The sequence below is a fragment of the Epinephelus moara genome, chromosome 1 (genome assembly GCF_006386435.1).
Source record: "Epinephelus moara isolate mb chromosome 1, YSFRI_EMoa_1.0, whole genome shotgun sequence".
Taxonomy (NCBI): domain Eukaryota; kingdom Metazoa; phylum Chordata; class Actinopteri; order Perciformes; family Serranidae; genus Epinephelus; species Epinephelus moara.
The window spans coordinates 38980744-38999981 of NC_065506.1; the positions used below are offsets into that span (position 1 = coordinate 38980744).

Consider the following 19238-nt stretch of genomic DNA (forward strand, 5'->3'; position numbering starts at 1 on the left):
TTTTTTCTTTTTCTCACACTTTAGGAACCCAGCGCTCTTATGCAACACTGGGTCAGAAGTTCAGCCGAGGAAAAGTTTTGTTTCTTTGAAATTGTCACATGGCAGAAAGAGCAGGAATAATGAGGTGAATGAGTGAAGAACAGAGCGCACTCTGTGTGCCAGTGTGAGAAATGACATTGCGTCAAAGGCATCTTGACAATGTTTGAAATAAATCCTGTAAGGCAGCTGTGCTTCACAGAAAAGGAACGGGCCTCGGCTACAAATAGTCGCCCCACACAGTAAAGGACTGTAACTGCAGTCATCTACTGTAGTCACACTGGAGGAATGAAGCTTAACTTCTTTTTGGAAGCGTGCAGAAACACAGATCTGCCTTTATAAAGTTATGATTCTAGGAAACAGCTGATCCTTTTTGGACTGCACTGACGCTGGGAGGTATTTCCCAGACAAGTTGCAGGTGCAGTAACTGCTGTCTCACCTGGACCTGAACTGCATAATCTTGTATTTTTTCAATTTATTTTATTTCACAGGAGGTTTATGTTCGGAGAAATTCTTATGATGTGATCTTTTTTGTAATTTTCTTTTAATTTGAGTTAAAAAAAAAAAGAAGAACTCATAAAGTACAAACCCTCTTGCGCAGTGAACTTTCTTTTAATTGCAAAGACAACATGATGCGGACAAATAGACAGAGACATAATAATAATGATAATAATAATAACAGTGTTCTTGTTATCACCTTTAGGTCCTCCACACATCTCTGCCATTTTACATTAGAAAATCAATAGAAAGCAGAAATCTGTATATCAAAGAGAAATGGAAAATAGAAATTAATATTTGAATTTCAAATAAAATGTGGGAGTAAACATTCGAAATCAGACATGGACACAAAGCTGAACATGAAGGGCTAAACTTGGTATTTTAAAACTCTTCTTCTCTTGTGAAAATACAGTATAATAAGTCAACTGATATGATGGGACTGCCCCAAAACTCCACAATATTAGCAAAGTGTTTAAAAAAAAAAAAGACAATTTAATTTTGTGCATTAGTTTGACTCAGAGTAGTTGGAGAGATTGTGGAGAAGATCAGAGAAAAGCTTTAGGTGAAGGTGGAAATATTGATGGCAGTCGAATCAGATTTGGTTGTTCAATACGAACATTCGACTATTTGATTTTTTCCATACGGAGTTTGAGAGATTGAATGAGGCTCAGCAGGACATTCAGTGTGGCAGTACACATTCATGACATAGTAAACAAGCTAACTGCGCTAACGAAATGTACAACATTTTTTGTTGACACTAGATATCAAACAAAAGTTAGTGTTAAGTTGCTGTGAGCTGTACATTCACCACTTCTAAGCAGAAGAGAGAAGATAATGTTATGTCGGAGCCTTACAGTGCAAAGCCTCTCTTCCTCCGGGCCGCTGCATCCTGTCTGCAGCTGACTGTACCAAAGAGTAGCGATAAAGTCAAGAGTGTTCACTCTGCAGCTAAATCTGGGGACCAAAACATCCCCAGGAGTACACAGCACACCGACTAGGTACCATTTTCAGTAACCGCTTATCCTGTTGGGGGTCGCAGGGGAGGTTTAGTCTATCCCAGCTGACATTGGGCGAGAGGCGGGGTTCACCCTGGACAGGTCACCAGACTATCACAGGGCTGACACATTGAGACAGACAACCATTCACACTCACATTCACACCTACGGACAATTTAGAGTCACTAATTAACCTGCATGTCTTTGGACTGTGGGAGGAAGCTGGAGTACCTGGAGGAAACCCACACTGACACAGGGAGAACATGCAAACTCCACACAGAAGGGCTGCTCCACCTGGGGTTCAAACCCCCACCTCAGGGTTCGAACTAGGAACACTCTTGCGTCGAGGCGACAATATTAACCACTGTACCACCATGCCATCCCAATTCGGCAATGCTATGATGGATTGTTTCACCTCTTGGTTTTTAATTACTTATTTGTCCAGTCTGCTCATCTCCACAGGGCAGAAACACAAACATGCATGCATTAACTTTTATTATCTGATCTGCTGTGGATCCTGAGCTGCTGGGACTAGGAAAGGCCCAGTGTGAGTCTTAATTTCCCATTTCAGCTTCCAGTTGTGTTGAAATGTCACCTCCCTGCATGTGGCCACACGTACAGCTGAGCCCAGTCATCAACATCTCTAATTTTAGCTGTGTTTTACAGAGCACACACACGAGCACACACAAATTTTCATTCTCTCCCCGTATACATGACCAGATCTGTGTGCTGCTGTATCTCTGCTGTTGTCGAGCATCAGCTCTTTGCATGTGTGTGTGTTTGCTGTCAGGGGGAATTCAGTGCCGATGGGAACTTCAAAACAAAGACGACTAACCTTCAATTTAGCTGAGTCTCATATCTCCACACTTCACCTGCATACTAATGATTCGCACTGAGTTACACTGGAAAACAGCAATAAGACAGTATGTGAATGTCTCTTAAATAAATCTGTGTCAGTGTTAATAAGAGTTCCTCACCTGAGGTATTTGCCCTTATTGGCTCCATGTATGTGATAGGAAATGTATTAGTACACTTAGCTGCCATGTACCCATGACTACGGTGGCTGAGACATTTTGAAAGTCTCATCCCCATTTTTGGTCCCCCCTCTGTTGGGGTACCTAGCACACAGATCTGGTACTAAAAGGTGGAGCTATGAACACTGCAGTCTGATTGGTCAATAGAGGACGGTCACTCTGCTCAGGGCTGTAACCACTGTTCATACTAAACGGACCTAGGGTCTCAGTCTGAAGGGTTACTTTTGAATCCAAAGGTACCATATGGAAAGTGTGGGTGGGAGCGGGGCTTAATAGTTCACCGGCAATAACAGTCGGGTTTTGTATTTTTCTTTGACGTTAATGTGCTTTTGTTTTGTGTATTTGCAAAGTGTTTTGGACATGCAGTCAGTTTGAAATGTCTTGGCCACCGTACATAACCCTTTGCAAGACTGAGTTTATGCAGACAGATCAAACTGAAAGTGAAGTGAAAGGAATAAAACATTTATCAGGAATGGCAACAACAGGTGTGAAACACTGAATTCAGTTTGGATTTAAGAACTATTATTTTTCTATAATAAGATTTTGGATCGGTGGCACAGTGGTACAGCTGTTAGCATTGTTGCCTAACAGGAAGAGGGTTCCTGGTTCGAACCCTGAGGTAGAGGAGCCCTTCTGTGTGGAGTTTGCACGTTCTCCCCGTGTCAGTGTGGGTTTCCTCCAGATACTCCAGCTTCCTCCCACAGTGCAAAGACATGCAGGTTAATTAGTGACTCTAAATTGTCCGTAGGTGTGAATGTGAGTGTGAATGGTTGTCTGTCTCTATGTGTCAGCCCTGTGATAGTCTGGTGACCTGTCCAGGGTGAACCCCGCCTCTCGCCCAGTGTCAGCAGGGATAGGCTCCAGCCCCACACTCACACACCGATGGAACAGCCATAGGAAGCAGTTTGGGGTTCAGTATCTTGCCCAAGGATGCTGGAGGAGCCGGGGATCGAGCCTCCGATCTTCTGATTGGTGGACGACCCGCTCTACCTCTGTAGCATTTGCAGTTAGTAATTAATGTGTTGATGCATCATTATGTTTGAAAATGGAGTAAAGTTTTTTTGTTGTTGTTGTTTTGAGTTAGTTGTTCTTTGAGGCATTCATCTGCTCTCTCTCAGCTTTTCATTATGTTTCTGTTCTGCTCTCGGTTCCCGTTGAACACTTCACCATGACGACACTGTAATCTCATGTTTGTTTTGAAGTACTTGACCCTCTAACCACAGGTATAATGAGCTGTGGTTACTAAAATAAAAATATTAGGATTTCAGTTCCAGCAGCAGTTGTATGTCCTGGTGTTTGTTTGTCCGCTGGTATCCGTGATGTGTGAGAGAGAGTGAGTGAGAGAAAGTGAAATCAGAAGAAACACAAATAAAGCAGGGATCAGATGCCAGAGGGACACAGTCAGAGGAAGTCGACCACACACACACACACACACACACATGCACACACATCTTTATTGCAAATAAAGAATGACCGGGCAGCTCGCCGCGCTGACTCACTTAGTGAGGAAAACAAGTAAACACTCTGCCACCCACGAACAGTACAGGGAGACGTTTTGGCCAAATCAGCAGCGTTTTCTCAAAATTTCTCTCAAAATGAGGAAGAATGTGGATCAGGTCTGTTGACTCCTTCAGTCCAGATCTTAATGCACCATTTAGCTTAATTTGTGTAAATGTTAAACAGTGTGGTGATGCAAACGTTGCTCTAATTTCCGTGTGTTTTATTGTTTCATTGGATTTTAGTGTTTTATGTTTTCAGTTAGAGTTTCACTCTGGGAACGTTTTCCTGAGGCTTATTAAGTCTTTGCAAAATCCATCGCTGAGCACAAACAATAAATAAGGGTCCTTCCTGTGTTCCTGGAAAGTGCTTTCTGCTCTGTGTTCTCGACTTTTTGGGATATACAGAATTTTGTCTGGTACTCATCATGCTGCAGCTAACAGTGATTATTGCAAATGTTAATATCTTCTCTTTAGGCTAATTTAGAATGAGATTATCTTGGTTAAAAGGAACAGTGTGTAAGATTTAGGGGGATTTAGTGACATCTACTGGTGAGAATAGCAAACTGCAACCAGCTGAAACTTCTCCCGGTTAGAATTCCTTCAATGTTCATTGTTCAGGAGGTTTTTACCTGGAGTTGAACTATCTGTAGAGGTCTCTTCCTCTCCAAAACAAATGGATCCATACTAAAAATATATGTCCGAACAAAAACCAAAAATGGTGTGCACAAAAAAAATATTTGACAATTTCTACAATCACCTTCCACCATACAATCTGCATTTCCATATTCCCATCTCCAAAATGTTTGCAAGCATGGGTCAAAGTTTCTCCCATCAAGTCTGTTTATATACATCACAACTTTTGCGTTTACCCAGTATGGCTTTATAAATGAACAAATGCCAGTGCCTGAGCCTACGAGAGGTCAAAGATGGCCGACCAGCCCTGGAATAAAGCATACAGTGATGAGTGAGGGCTTTACAATTTTGTAACAAATCTCAGTACACTATGATATGCAGTATATACATGTGCAAACAATGTGCAGATCATGTATAACAAATCACCGTAATCCACAATTGGTAAAAATGTAGCGGTTGCCAGTCTTTTTCTAGCCTATATTTCTGGTCTAGAATATACAAATCATGTCCCCCCCATTAGTTAGTATTACCACCATTCTTTGGTCCAGCACCCACTCCACTGGACGTTGGGACATGCGTGTCTTCTGTACTGTTTTTCTACTGTAGAAACATGGCAATGCAACACAACAAGGACAAGGACCTGTTCCCTATATTTTCAGGTGATTATACACTAAAGAAAACATACTAATCATGTTCAGTATATTCCCCTAAATCCTCCACACAGACCGTTTAAGTCAGTCTATACCTTTTAGATCTTTATCAGTAAACATGGGAAATAGATCCATTCAGATATGCATATCCTACAGTATACGGTCTAGTCTCAAACTGCACAGCCTGGGGATAAGAAAACGCTCCTCTTCCAGGATTCATACAAAGGCCTGCAGTTTGTGGAACAGCATGGGAAATGAGTTCACTAATTTAGAGGTTTCTGAAAGTTTGCTTCTGTCTGAGGGGCCTTTGTAACTTAGGAATGTGGCTTCTTCTCCGCACTCATCCTTAACTCGGAGAGGTTTATGTTATATGAGAGATGTCTGTGATAGCTGAGGAGTCCTGGAGATCTGTGATTATTTTTCTATTAGGCCTGGCTTTCATCTCCATCCCTGTGACTAATGTTCACTTCCTTCTTACTCGCTCAGGAGGACTTTCTGATTGAGCCAAATACTTTAGCCAGCCATTGCACTGATCAAAAGGCCACTGCTTTTTCTAATTAGGTTTTTCTTGTTTTCTCTCTCATTGTTCTTTCTCCATCTCTCTGTCAGTCTCGCTCATACTTGTTGTTGTCCAGTGATTCACAGTTTGGGAAATGCACTTATTGGCTTTTCGATGGAAAGTATGACGAGAAGATGGAAACCGCTCTCACGTCCAGGGTCCAAAATGAACTTTTTGATCTATCTGCCAGTGGCTGATAAACTGAAAAAAATTACCAGCTAAAATATTTTTCAACCAGCCGTAAAACTGCATAAGATAAAGACAGATACAAACAAACAAGCAGGTCTTGTTTGCAGTGGTGGAATGTGTCTGTCCATCAAAATTAAGGCTGCAGCCACCATCTGGTTAGCTTAGCTTAGCATAAAAACTTGTCCTTTTTAAACCGAGATCCCACAATGAGGCTGCAGTGAAGACCCTTCATCACGCCAGCTTTGTATTTTTACACAGAACCAAACAATGCCGACAAAGTGCTGCTCAACAGAGTAACTCAACAGCGTCGGCCTGTTGTGTGACATATAACATAAATGTTGGTCAGCACATTCTAAACAATAGCAATGGCATAACATTGCAATAACAATCATTTGCCATCTCTCTGTTACATGATGGTTGATCCCACCCTCCGCTCCAGGGGTAAAGAGCTCATTTTCAGTTGCTCTTCCTCTTCTTCTAGTTAGCTGCTAACTGCTTCTAGCTGCTTTTAAAGTGTCACAGCGGTGGGTTGCACACACAATACACCATCAATATGTGACACTTGTCCCCTCCTGCTGTTACTACATTTGCTGCCGACTTAAAGAAGAGACATCTTTGTCCCCCCATTCAGCGATCGTACCTTCTATACAGAATGGCGAGGCAGAATAATGTAGAACTAGTAAAAAAACCCCAAAAACAACAACAAAAAAAACACTTGCTACTAAAATGTTCAGGCAGAGGGGACTTGCTTTAGCTCTGGTCGAGGGTGAGAGGCTGTCAGCGAATAGTTTGTTGGAGATCTGTGTGGGTATATGAGACCCTAAAAAAGAGGGTGGATCATGGGGAGTACCACCGGTTGGTCCAGGAGCTTCACCTCCATGATGGCTGTTTCCAGACATATTTTAGGATGACTCTGGGGCAGTTTGACAACCTGCTGTGTATCGTCAGGCCTAGCATAACAAAAATGAATACTAACTACAGGGAGTCCATTGATCCTGCCAAGTGACCTAGCACCATGAGTTTCTCCTCCATTGTTTGTAGATTGTAAATTTGTTGTCGTGACCACCACAGAAGGCCCGCCTCTCAAATCATCCGATTGGACGATGGGAACAAAGCGGAGATTATGTGGTGGAGTTGAAGTTTTTTCAAACTTGCTCCAGCAAAAACACCAGACGTCTAGAGCGCAGAAATGTGAGGCGCATAGCAACGTAAAAGCCGCCTCCAGCTGCTAAAAATGCTTTCTGTGTGATCGGGGCCTAAAGGGGCCACTGTAAAGGGGAAAGGGCTACCCAGCTCTGTACAAAGAAATCGCACTCCATCTTTTTTTAATGAGATCAGTTTCACATTCTAACTGTATAATGTTTTACGTAGTGGCGTATTTACTTGTTATTATACTGTACCAAATAATTCAGTTTCTGTAAGAGAGTGATTATCACATATCACTTTATTTGATTATATTACAAGATGTTCCCTTTGTTATACAAAATTAACATATTTCTTAAAAACAAGCAATATTTTTTTTTGTTGTAACGGCATGAAGACAACAATTTAAATGTGTAATATGTTATGAAAAAGACTTGGTGCAGCATGGTTGTCTTTTTAGGTTAAAAAATTGACAGTCGCTGGTCTACATTAAGTTTTATTTCATGAGACGCTGTGTATTGGGGATGGAAGTGGTTTTAACCTGTTTATTTTTGTAGCATGAGTAATGTCAGACTTTATACAAACACAGTCACCACACGCTCTGACATTAGTATACACGCACAGAATTAAGCAGTATAAACAGATGTGACTACAGTTGTATTAAACCTTAAAGCTGAAATTCTCTCGGACACAACAGTTGTCAGAAACGAAAAACAAAAGGGGTCTGAGGTTTATGGCAGTTCATCCAAGCGTGACGCCTCTTGTCAGAGCTGCACGACCTGTCAGGCTTGACGTCTACATTGCTAATTTCAGTGGACCATCAGATCTGCTCCCAGGGGCGTTTGAGGCCGAGTGATGATGAGCTTACTAAGAATTATGGCAGACAGCTCCTCTGACGTTGTTACAGATGGCCTGATCTTTTAAACCGAGCTCACAACCAAACATTGGTACCTTTTTTTAAAATGGCTGAATCACAAAAACAAGCTCATATATATTCATTGCTCCTGTTGCACGGAGTAGAAAGCCCTTTAAATGTTTTATACTGACGGTTAAACCTGCACACATCCTACCTCAAACCCTGTTTTTACAGAGACAGCCAGTGCCAGAACCCACATCCCACCGTGCTTTCACCCAGCTGGGAACCATGACTGCAGATCCCCCTGTGACTAAACAACCACAGTGACCTCAGCCCGCTCTGGTCAGCACGACCTTAGGTGTGAGATTACAAGGGGCATGGTCGCAAATTAGCCTCTGGAGAACGTTATCTGCCCACACACGCTGTGACATAACGATGATACATGTAGGGCCGAGTCACTTGCCCTTTCACTCTATTGTTGATATCCTGTCCGCATACTGTGGTGGATGACTCGCTTCACTAACAGGCTCGGAAAAGGATATGAATCTACGGAGGTTAAATGAGCTATGCCTCTGAGTAGCCACTGAGTCACACAGATGCCTCGTTGCTACTGTCGGGGATGGAATGCTAAAAATTTGGTTACAATTTCCTAAATCAATTTGTAGTCAGAAGAATGCTGTTTTTATCTCATGGCTCATTTAAGTGACTTTGAAATTCAGACAAAGCATTTCTCTGTGGCGTTTGGGACCGTGGAGTCATATGACCTCTGAACACAACCCAGCATGGAAATTCATTTGTAACCCCCAAGCAGTTGATGACTTACTGAAAGATAAATTCCTTTGTGGGTTAAACCGAGCAGCTTTTTGTCTGCGCTCTCTATCCAAGCGCCTGGCGTGACCCAGGACGACGGCCTGCTTTCCTGTTTCCACTCTCCTCTCTTCTCCTCAAGAAGCTGCTAATGAAGTCATCCTCATATGATTAAAAGCCATGTGTCTCTGCTCAACACTGCATGAGTCAGAGCATACAAAGGCAGACAAAGAGCTAATTACCTCACTACAGTCAGAAGCATTAAAAGAATCTGAACTGATTGCCTCTGGATGAGGCGGAGCTGGAGGTCTAAGTGATTTCCTAGAAAACCAACATTCATTTTATATTACATTATTTCCTGGTAGAGATCTGTGACTCTGTACATCTTATTTTTAAGCTGGAAAGAAAGAGCTGGTATTGTTCAGTAGACAGAGTGAAGGAATCAGATTGAGTATGAGGGAAGAAGAAAAACAGTATCAGTGTGTCCTGAGTTCACCTTCTCACAAACTAAAAGATAATTGATTTTTGAAAGCGACAACTGAAGATGTTCCAATACCATTTATTCCTTTTCTTATACTGATTCTGATACCCTAATTTGCCTAGCGGCTGATACAGTGTACTGAACTGATACATTAAGCACTAAAAATCCCATGTTTTGGTAATTCAGAACAATAAGTTTGACAATTTTGTTCCTTATCTTTTTCACTTTTGGGCTGTCTTTGTGGCGGTTTCTTTAACAGTATTTTTTGGCCTTGTGCGTGTAATTGATAAGATGGCATTAAGCAGGATTTATGGTTGTGCGTCAGTTCTATACAGAGACTTGTGCGGTTGTGTGTCTGTGTCGCTCTGCAGTTACACCTCCAAAACGCTAGTCAGCGGTGGAGGTTTCTGTGAAATGCTGTAAAGTTTAGTTGATTCAAAACACACATTAAACACACATTAAACATGGCTTAATAGCGACAATTTCAAACACAAGTACACAAATCAGCTTCACTATAACTCGCAGCATTCACAGACAAACACTTGTCTTTATCTGGACACATTTCCCCACCAATACAACATGCTAACGTTTTTAGCACAGCCTAGGCATTTTACATTGTATGAATTAGCCTAGCTGCTAGCTGACATTTCCCCTACTCATATGAAGTCAGGGACAACAGCAACGAAAGATAAAAGATAACATGCTAATGTTACTAGCACGAGCCTATGGCATTTTATGTTGTATAAATTAGCCTAGCGAATAGCAAAGATAACATGCAGCAAAGGACCTGGGTCGCTGCGTCAAGGACATGGCCTTTGTACATGTGGTGCCCGCTCTACCAGGTGAGCTACTGGGCACCCCCCTTTGTTGCAGTTTCCAACATTTGCTGCTACAATTTTTTTCTCTTTTGCTTTGGGGAACTTGTCATGCTCTATCATGTGATGTGTCTTTAAATTTTTTATCTGATTGCTGGTGTTGAACTTGGCAACACTAATGCCACCCTCGAAACTAAAGCCTTGCATACTGTTAACGTAGTCTTTCTACTGGTGAGACTTTTCTGTGTAAAATATTGTCACATTACTGACATTTTGTTGACAGCTTATGTTACATTACTCACCGGAAATCAATTTTTCTTTGCTGCTTTCTAAAAGTAGTTGTAGACTTGCTGTCTAGGCTCCTGTTTCAGAGCAACAAAGAAGAACTAACTTCTGGGAAAACTACTGTTTTATTTATGTGTAAAACTACTTTAAGGTTTATTAATGAATTATGTGGTATTGGATCAGTGCATTGACATGTTTACTCGTCGACCCCCAATCCAGTATTTTAGGCAGCTCTGGGGGTATTTCTGACACTGGTGTTGGTATCAAAATGACTCGAGCCACATCTGAAAGACATCTAACTAAAAGGTTTTCTCACAGTGACCACAGTATTCAGCACAACCGAACAGTTGTTGACATGAGGGTCGACTGAGTGCTTTTCTTATAAAAACATCACATCAGCCTTGCGGCATCCTCTCTGTCTGTGCTTCCTCTGAACGACTTTGACCGAGCCTGCAGACAAGACACATTACACCCAGAACACGCTGGCACCATCTCAAGTCCGTCATTGGTCTGCCTTTGGCTCCGTCTGTGGTCTGAAGCCAAGAATAATGTTGTTGACCTACTGGAGTGGCTGAAGTGGTGCGAATCATGTCTGTACAAACAGCTTTAGCTGTGGTGTCCCTTTGACTCTTTGTCATCTTTAGAAAGCTGAAAAAAACCCACCCTCAGACACAAATTGTCTTTCCACTTTACCTCAACCTGCCCTGTCTACTTGAGCTTAAGTTAGTGACTTCGATTTCCCAGAATAACTTTTGACAACTCCCGGAGGAGAAGGTACAAGAACAAATTTGCAATGTTGTGGGCTGTTTACGTAGGCGGAAAGAGCAAGAGTGCAGCTGATACATATTTTTACTGGAACCATGACTTTTCTTTTGTCTGTTTTATATTCAGGTCTATTTGAATCTGAATTTATTTGTTTTTTGGGACGATTACATTTGACATAGTTCCAATAGAGAGACTGAAACTGATGTGCTGCACTGAGAGTTTAGAGCCATTGCTATTTTTTAATTCTTGTCCCTTGTTGGGCTTTTGCCCTTACAGTACAGTGTGTTTAAATACGCAGCTATCAGTATCATATCATGTTCACACTGCTGCCCTCTGGAAGACGCTACAAGGCCCTAAAATGCCGCACCTCTAGACTGAGGAACAGATCTACGATGTGGTATTTTACAGCTTCCATTCACTGTGCTCCTAGGTATTAATTGAGAAGACCAAAAGAGTAAAGCTCTCAAAGCTAAGTAGATTGTATCTTTTAAATAAGTTTTTGTCCATTTTCAGTGCCTGATTGTATAAGGATGAAAGATGTCTGATTGTAGATGGTGATGTTTGAGCCCATACTATCATACAGTATGAAAAACTGGTAAAAAATAGAGTGCATAAATAACTATTTGAGGTTACTTCGTGTGAAAAGACGTCACCTTCGGTAACAGGTTTGTTACTGATTGATTGAGTCTTTGTCGTCGTCGTGTTGTTATAGATTACTGTTGCTGTGCAGAGAGGGAGTGTCAATGCTCCTGATGTTGAGAGGACGGTATGACAGATGTTTCTGCTGAAATATTTTCTTATTCTTAGAAATCGAACAATGGAATTCAGAGACTTATTAGTTCAGTGACCTGACAGCAGTCTCTCTCTGTAGTGATTTATGTCTATTTATTTTGTATGTATTTATATGTTTCCCCTCCATGTTGGTAGGAAACTTCCTCCCCTCCAGAGGTCAGCTGTGACGTATCGTCCCCTCTGTTGTGTTTTATTGCCGTTGATATGGAGCTTGCCAAGTTTAGAGAGAATACAAACTGTCGGCTGTTAAAATGTCTTCTGTAACTATGCGTCTTTTTTTACACAGACCAGGTGGAGGAATACACGGTGCCTGGACATAAATCAGCTCTCAGTATTTCAGTTTTTCCACATCCTGCTTCCTGCTGGCCCAACACAAAATGCTGAATGTCGGGCAAACACTGAAAGGTCCGATATCTGACTCGTCTGACCCGAGTTCCTCAACATGTCTGCGAGCAGGTTGTTGTCATGTGTGCTTGCTTATCATTGGCTGTCCGTTCAGGAAGTTCTCTGACTGATGGTTGTCTGTCCTCGTCTGACCCGTAGTTCCTGAACCAGGCAGGTTAGCCGGTTCACAGACGGATGGAGTGGTGAATAGAATACCAGCTCCTCTGGGAATATCGAATGCATCAGGCATTGTATTTTAAAACCCACATTTCTGGATGTGAAACGATATTGTCACTGTTCCTCAGTTTGACCTTGTGTGCACTTTCTTTGTCCAGACTGCAGAGCTGAATATGTTTTTCCACAGTGGCTGCCCATTATAATGATTCCTTCAGCTCAGTGAGTCATAAACGAAGGGCGAGTTTGTTGCTGTGAACCAGTTCTTTGAGTTAGGAGCTGCCGGTAGTAGAGAGGCCTAAGTGTCCTAGGCCCTGATTCCCAAAGCATCTTTATGGTGTGATGATCTTTGCCCCGAAGACTTAACGGGACAGAGATCATCTCAACCTTAAGATGCTTTTTTGAACTTTTACTTGCACTTTCTCTCTGCTGAATGTTTGTCCTGATTTATCTTCCCATAGGGCTGCAGTATTAATGTGTAATTCTCTAAACCTTTGCATACGACTTCCCTAGACACTCTATATGTCACCCTGTAAGTATATGTTGTGACTGAGACACTTTGCAAAAGAAGCACTTTTGGGTTGCCCTAGTGATTTGACTTGTGAAGCTTTGGCTTGTTGTTTGCAGTTGGGAATTTCATCAAATTTGGCACAAGCATCCAGTTGAACTCAAGGATGAACTGGTTAGATTTTGATGGTTAAAGGTCACTGTGACATTACATCCTTCTCATTCTTGTGAACGCCAAATCTTAAGAAGGCCTTGAGTAATTTTCTCAAATTTGGCACAAACGTCCACTTGGACTCAGGAATGAACTGATTAGTATTTGGTGGTCAAAGGTCAGGGTCACTGTGACCTTACAAAATATGTTTTTGTCTGAAAGGACATCATGATGAAGTGCTGATTTTGTATCCCAAAGGTCAAAGGGCAACATCACTGTGACATCATAATGTTCTGCAAAAACACTTTTCTGCCCGTTACTCGACGTCATATCTCAGGTATAGGGTGGCACGGTGGTACAGTGGTTAGCATCGTCACCTCATCCCCTGCCGAACCCCGATGTGGGGGAGCCTGTCAGTGTGGGTTTTCTCCGGGTACTCCAGCTTCCTCCCACAGTCCAAAGACATGCAGGTTAATTGGTGACTCTAAATTGTCCGTAGGTGTGAATGTGAGTGTGAATGGTTGTCTGTCTCTATGTGTCAGCCCTGTGATAGTCTGGTGACCTGTCCAGGGTGTACCCTGCCTCTCACCCTATGTCAGCTGGGATAGGCTCCAGCCCCCCCATGCGACCCCAGTTGTTCAAATACTGCATCGGTGACACTTATCTTGGGTGCCCACCTTGAAACTGTGCTGATTGTATAGATCTTTTGTGCTGTCGGGGGAAAGCTGTGTGAAGCATCCATGTTTTCACAGACATTAATCTAAAGAGTGACTGCAACTTGATTGGTTACCAGAGGCATACAACTGTGAGGCGGTAATAGTAGTTTCTCCTGTGTTGCATTGCAGTAACACTTCTAGCCAATCATGTTCCTCCTGACACAAAATTCCAAGATGTTTTAGAAAGTCAAGTGAAATTCAGCAATGAATGAACTCTGGTTTCAGCTGCAAATTTTTGCATTAGGATAAGCCTGAAGCCCTGCAGTCGACACATTTACCTGCTCACTGATGTTCCCCCATTATTCCAAATATGACAATATTACGAATTTGATGGGTCGTGTAAACAGCACATTCTGTTTGGATTATGCTTTATTCCGAACGTGGCATTTTTCAATTAAGACATGTGGGATATGTTGGTATTATTCAGGTTTCAGGAGCATTCTGTGGTCATGTATACAGCATATTCTAAAAATCTATTACGGTGTCTGCCGTAGTTTGTGACACATGGTCTCTTGCATGTTACGGTCAGCCCTGTGCGTTGTACACAAACCAATTTGCCAACAGTTTGTAAGGCTGTGGGGTAAAGATGCATACCTAAAAGAAAAGCCCACATTTGTGGTCCGAAGAAGAACCACACCTACTTTTTGACATTGTGAAGGACTTGGATATCAGCAGGTTTTTAGATATTCGCAAATATCGTAACACTGACTGTTTCAAGAAGGCGGTTGAAGGAATGAAGGAGGGAGGCTGTGTTCATGCAGCAGGTGGAAAATTTTGAAAATGAAAAAAAAAAAAGTAAAATGGCACAAACGACAGCTATTCCACTTTTCCATATTTTGACATGATAAGCGATAGGTTCGGATTATGCAAGGCTGCATGTGGAATATTTATTTTCATTAGCCATGTAAACAGCTTAGTAGGAATATTGTCTTTTTTAGAAAAAGGACAAAAAACGGAATATTTCATGCATGTAAACGTAGTCACTGTGGCCCACTAGCTTGGCACTAGCCTTCTCCTAGCATGCCTGTGTGTTAGCAAGTGGCGTTGGTGAAGGGTGGGGTCAGAGAGGGGTGTTTTCCCATTCCACAGACGCAGGGCTTCGGGCAGCTCTAAGTGATTCACTGAGGAATTTGTTTACTTGTGGCGGAGCTACAAATAACTGCAGGGTTTATATAGGGCAAAAAACTACTTCCCCTCCAGGCAGCCATACAACATAAACAGAGCTGTGAGGGGAAATACTGGAGCGTCTTATTAAAGCACAACCACTACACATGTTCCACACGGCCACATGGATCCCATTACTCACTGAGGAGCTTTTTTCCATGAGGCCTGCTGGCCCCAGCTCCTTCATCCCCACTCTGGCAATTTGTCTGACTCTGACTTGAACGGATCCTTAAAACCATGTTATTAATCTGTCTCGGACTGACGCTGTTTGAAACTATGTAAGAGGAAAAGCTCGCTCTGCGCCGTCCAGGCTGACAGTGTTTCAAGACAATGTTTGGCACCAGGCCAAAGTCTCCGTGTGCTTGACCCATAAACAAATTATCCACACCTATCGTCGACTCAGAGCTTGACCTCTAACATATGTCACTAACCTGTGTTTAGGATGTGTAATAATGTGGTCTCTTAACATTTATTTGTGTGTATTTGTTTTCATCTAACCACGTCCTCTTCTGTTTCCCCTCCAGGCGTTTGGGAACGCAAAGACAGCCCACAATAACAACTCGAGTCGCTTTGGTAAGTTCATTCAGGTGAACTACCAGGAGAGCGGCACCGTGAGAGGGTAAGGAACCACAGACCAATGCTTTTCATTTTCCTACAGGAAATATGATTTGAAATTTAACCATTTTATTGTACTGTTTTAGAGCATATGTGGAGAAATACCTGCTGGAGAAGTCGAGGCTGGTCTATCAGGAGCACAATGAGCGGTGAGCATTTCTCAGAAAAGCAGATCAAGTTGTAAAGTGCAGTTTAAGGACTTATTGACAAATATGTTGAGGTAAATAAATATTAAGAAAAATTCGACAAACTGTCAAATGTTGGCCTACACATTTCTCACATACAACTTCTCAAAAAGCGTCATCTTATTGAGATTCACACTGCCACACTTGTGTATGCATCAGTCAAACTTGTGCTGCTTATGTGAAATGTAGTTTCACAGTGCTTATCTCACCAGCGTCATGTAATAATATACCAGTGGAGGAAGAAGTACTCAGATCTTGTACTTAAATAAAAGTAGCAGTACTACAACATAAAAATACCCTATCAGGACCAGTGTTCACGTGTGTTTTTCCAAATGCGAGCGTCTTTTTCAGCTGGTTCAGCTGGTGGCAGCTGCGAGCGTTTCTAGCTGAAAATCTTGGAAGTTTTCAGGCATTGGTGTCGTCACTACTCCTTTAGCTACTGTCTATACGGAGGTGTATGATATGTCAGTCAGAAACTATCTCAACAAAGAAAGCAAAGGCAGTTTGTAGGCGCAGTTTGGCCAGCGGACACTGAATGTTGCGTGTGAGTGTTGGGCCATGCCACAGTTTTTCCGCCAAAGAAAAAAACGCTTCGCAGACTAGGGTTGTAACACTATGAGATTTTCACGTTACGATAAACGTCTTTGAAAATATCAAGGTTTCACAGTATCACAGTACAGAATTATAATTATAAGTCAAATTCCCTCTCAGAATAATCTATATCGTCACACTCTGTTATAATTTGTTATGCATTATTGTGTAAGCATCACTAATGTTGCAGCTGCTGAAGATGGAGCACATTTCAGCCACTTTATATACTGCTCAGCTTCCTAATCTATAATAGTACATCAGAATTTATTAGTTTATTTGTATTTTGTATTATTAAAAGGAATCTGCAAAGTAGCTAGTGTCTTCAAATGAAGGGTTAAGGGAGTTAAAAGTACAACATGTTGCTCTGAAATGTAGTGGAGTGGAAGTCTAAAAAAGCATAAAATTGAAGTACTTAAGTAAAGCACAAGTACCTCAAAATTGTTCTTACCTACATTAAATCAACACTGATTTTAATGTAGATGATGTTTAATGTACCAAACATGGACAGTTATGTCAACAAACTAGGTAATGTCCAACTTGTTGACTCAATCATATGTGACATTTGAACTTTACTTAAAACCTTATTTAATAGCTTAAATAAAATGGTGCTAGCAAGTATCAAGTATAAAATAAATTAAGTTTGAATTTTGGCACAAAATGTGCATGTGCGTGAATTTAACTCAGAAAGCCTTTTGTTTGAGTTTGCCAAAGTGTGATTCATGAGGTGAACTGAGCTCTAAGTGAAGCTGACACTAATGTGTGCGACTGGCTGGACAGTGTGGCGAGGGTTAACCTCTCCATGGGGGGCTCTCAGTGGGCCCCCTGCGTTAGCCAAATCTTATTGAGATGGATTGCTGACTCTGGGACCCTAAAGGCCTGTATGTATGTGTGTGTGTGTGTGTGTGTGTGTGTGTGTGTGTGTGTGTGTGTGTGTGTTCCAGGAGGACCCTGGTCACACAGCTGCTGCACAGTTTTGACCTTTAACCTTCCTGCTGCAGCTCGATGCTGTCAGTGCACACACACATTCACACACACTCCAGCACACAAACAAACCAGAGCTGCTGTGATTCTTTTTGCTAGTTTTTGCCTCGTTAGCTTTGTGGCTCTCAGGAATTAGCTGGATACTGGTCTCTGAGTCCGACAAACTGTCAAATAGCACGCTGGTTTATAAACATGCGAATTGAAGGCATGCTAAAACCACAGTTGGACAGAGAATAAACCCTTTTTATTACTATTAGTAAGAATCTAAGAAAGTTTTCTCTCCATTTACAGTTTTGATTTGTGTTATTTGCTTTAGTTTTATTTTTAATTTATAGTGCTGATGTTTTCCTACTTGTTAACTATGGACTAATGAACTAACCTGACATCATGCAACTGTGAGTTAGTCCTGAACCACTCAGTTCATTTTTAAGTTTCCAAGGGTGTTATAAACAACTGTAGATCAAAATGCCTCTGGACGCCATTAAATCAATCTACCAATCAGAGCAGGGATACTCAACTTTTGTCCAACTTTTGCAAATTGACAGGACACCAGGGGCCAATTAGTAAACAAATATTAGTATATATAATGAATGTTTTCAACCTTTTGACATTTGCTGTTCTCACTCATGCTAAGAGGCAAATCCAGTCACAGCAGCCCCACACAGGTCAGGGGGGCTTATTTGGGGCCTAGCCTTGACCTCTGCTAGGGGGTCTGGGGTTCCTCCTCTGGATCCCTTTGATGTTTTTTATGTACTTTGGCAACTTATTTACATTAAAAGTCCACAATGTGAATCAACTTTTTTTCATTGTGAGTATCCTAAATGGTCCACAGGCTACTAACCACCCTATCACAGGCTAGAGTTGGCCAGTGGATCAAAAAGTTCCAGATCAACTGTGAAAATGACTTAACAGGGCTAGGATGGATGGAAGGAAGGAAGGAAGGAAGGAAGGAAGGAAGGAAGGAAGGAAGGAAGGAAGGATGGAAGGATGGATGGATGATGGATGGATGAATGAACAGATGGATGGAGGAAGGATGGATGGATGGATGAACAGATGGATGGAGGAAGGATGGATGAACAGATGGATGGAGGAAGGATGGATGAACAGATGGATGGATGGAGGAAGGATGGATGGATGGATGGAAGGAAGGAAGGAAGGAAGTATGGAAGGATGGATGATGGATGGATGGATGAACAGATGGAAGGAAGGATGGATGGATGGATGAACAGATGGATGGAGGAAGGATGGATGAACAGANGGATGGATGGATGGATGGATGGATGGATGGATGGATGGATGGATGGATGGATGGATGGATGAATGGATGGATAGATACATAGAAGGATGGATGGATAGATACATATAAAGATGGATGGATGGAGGAAGGATGGATGAACAGATGGATGGATGGATGGATGGATGGAGGAAGGATGGATGGATGGATAGATACATAGAAGGATGGATGATAGATACATAGAAGGATGGATGATAGATACATAGAAAGATGGATGGATGGAAGGAAGGAAGGAAGGAAGGAAGAAAGGAAGGATGGATGGATGGATGGAAGGAAGGGAGGAAGGAAGGATGGATGGATGAATGGATGGATAGATACATAGAAGGATGGATGGATAGATACATAGAAAGATGGATGGAAGGAAGGAAGGAAGGAAGGAAGGATGGATGATGGATGGATGGATGAACAGATGGATGGAGGAAGGATGGATGGATGGATG

General features: G+C 42.0%; 1 protein-coding gene across 5 annotated transcripts in view; it reads left to right on the forward strand.

Annotated features, from left to right (window-relative positions):
• myo9aa (myosin IXAa) overlaps nucleotides 1-19238 on the forward strand; it is a 163653-nt gene that overhangs the window by 68310 nt on the left and 76105 nt on the right. For all 5 annotated transcript variants that reach the window (XM_050042063.1, XM_050042094.1, XM_050042087.1 and 2 more), the window contains exons 3-4: nucleotides 15658-15752; nucleotides 15835-15897. In XM_050042063.1, coding sequence (XP_049898020.1) covers nucleotides 15658-15752; nucleotides 15835-15897 — 158 coding nt within the window. The remainder of the gene's footprint in view (nucleotides 1-15657; nucleotides 15753-15834; nucleotides 15898-19238) is intronic.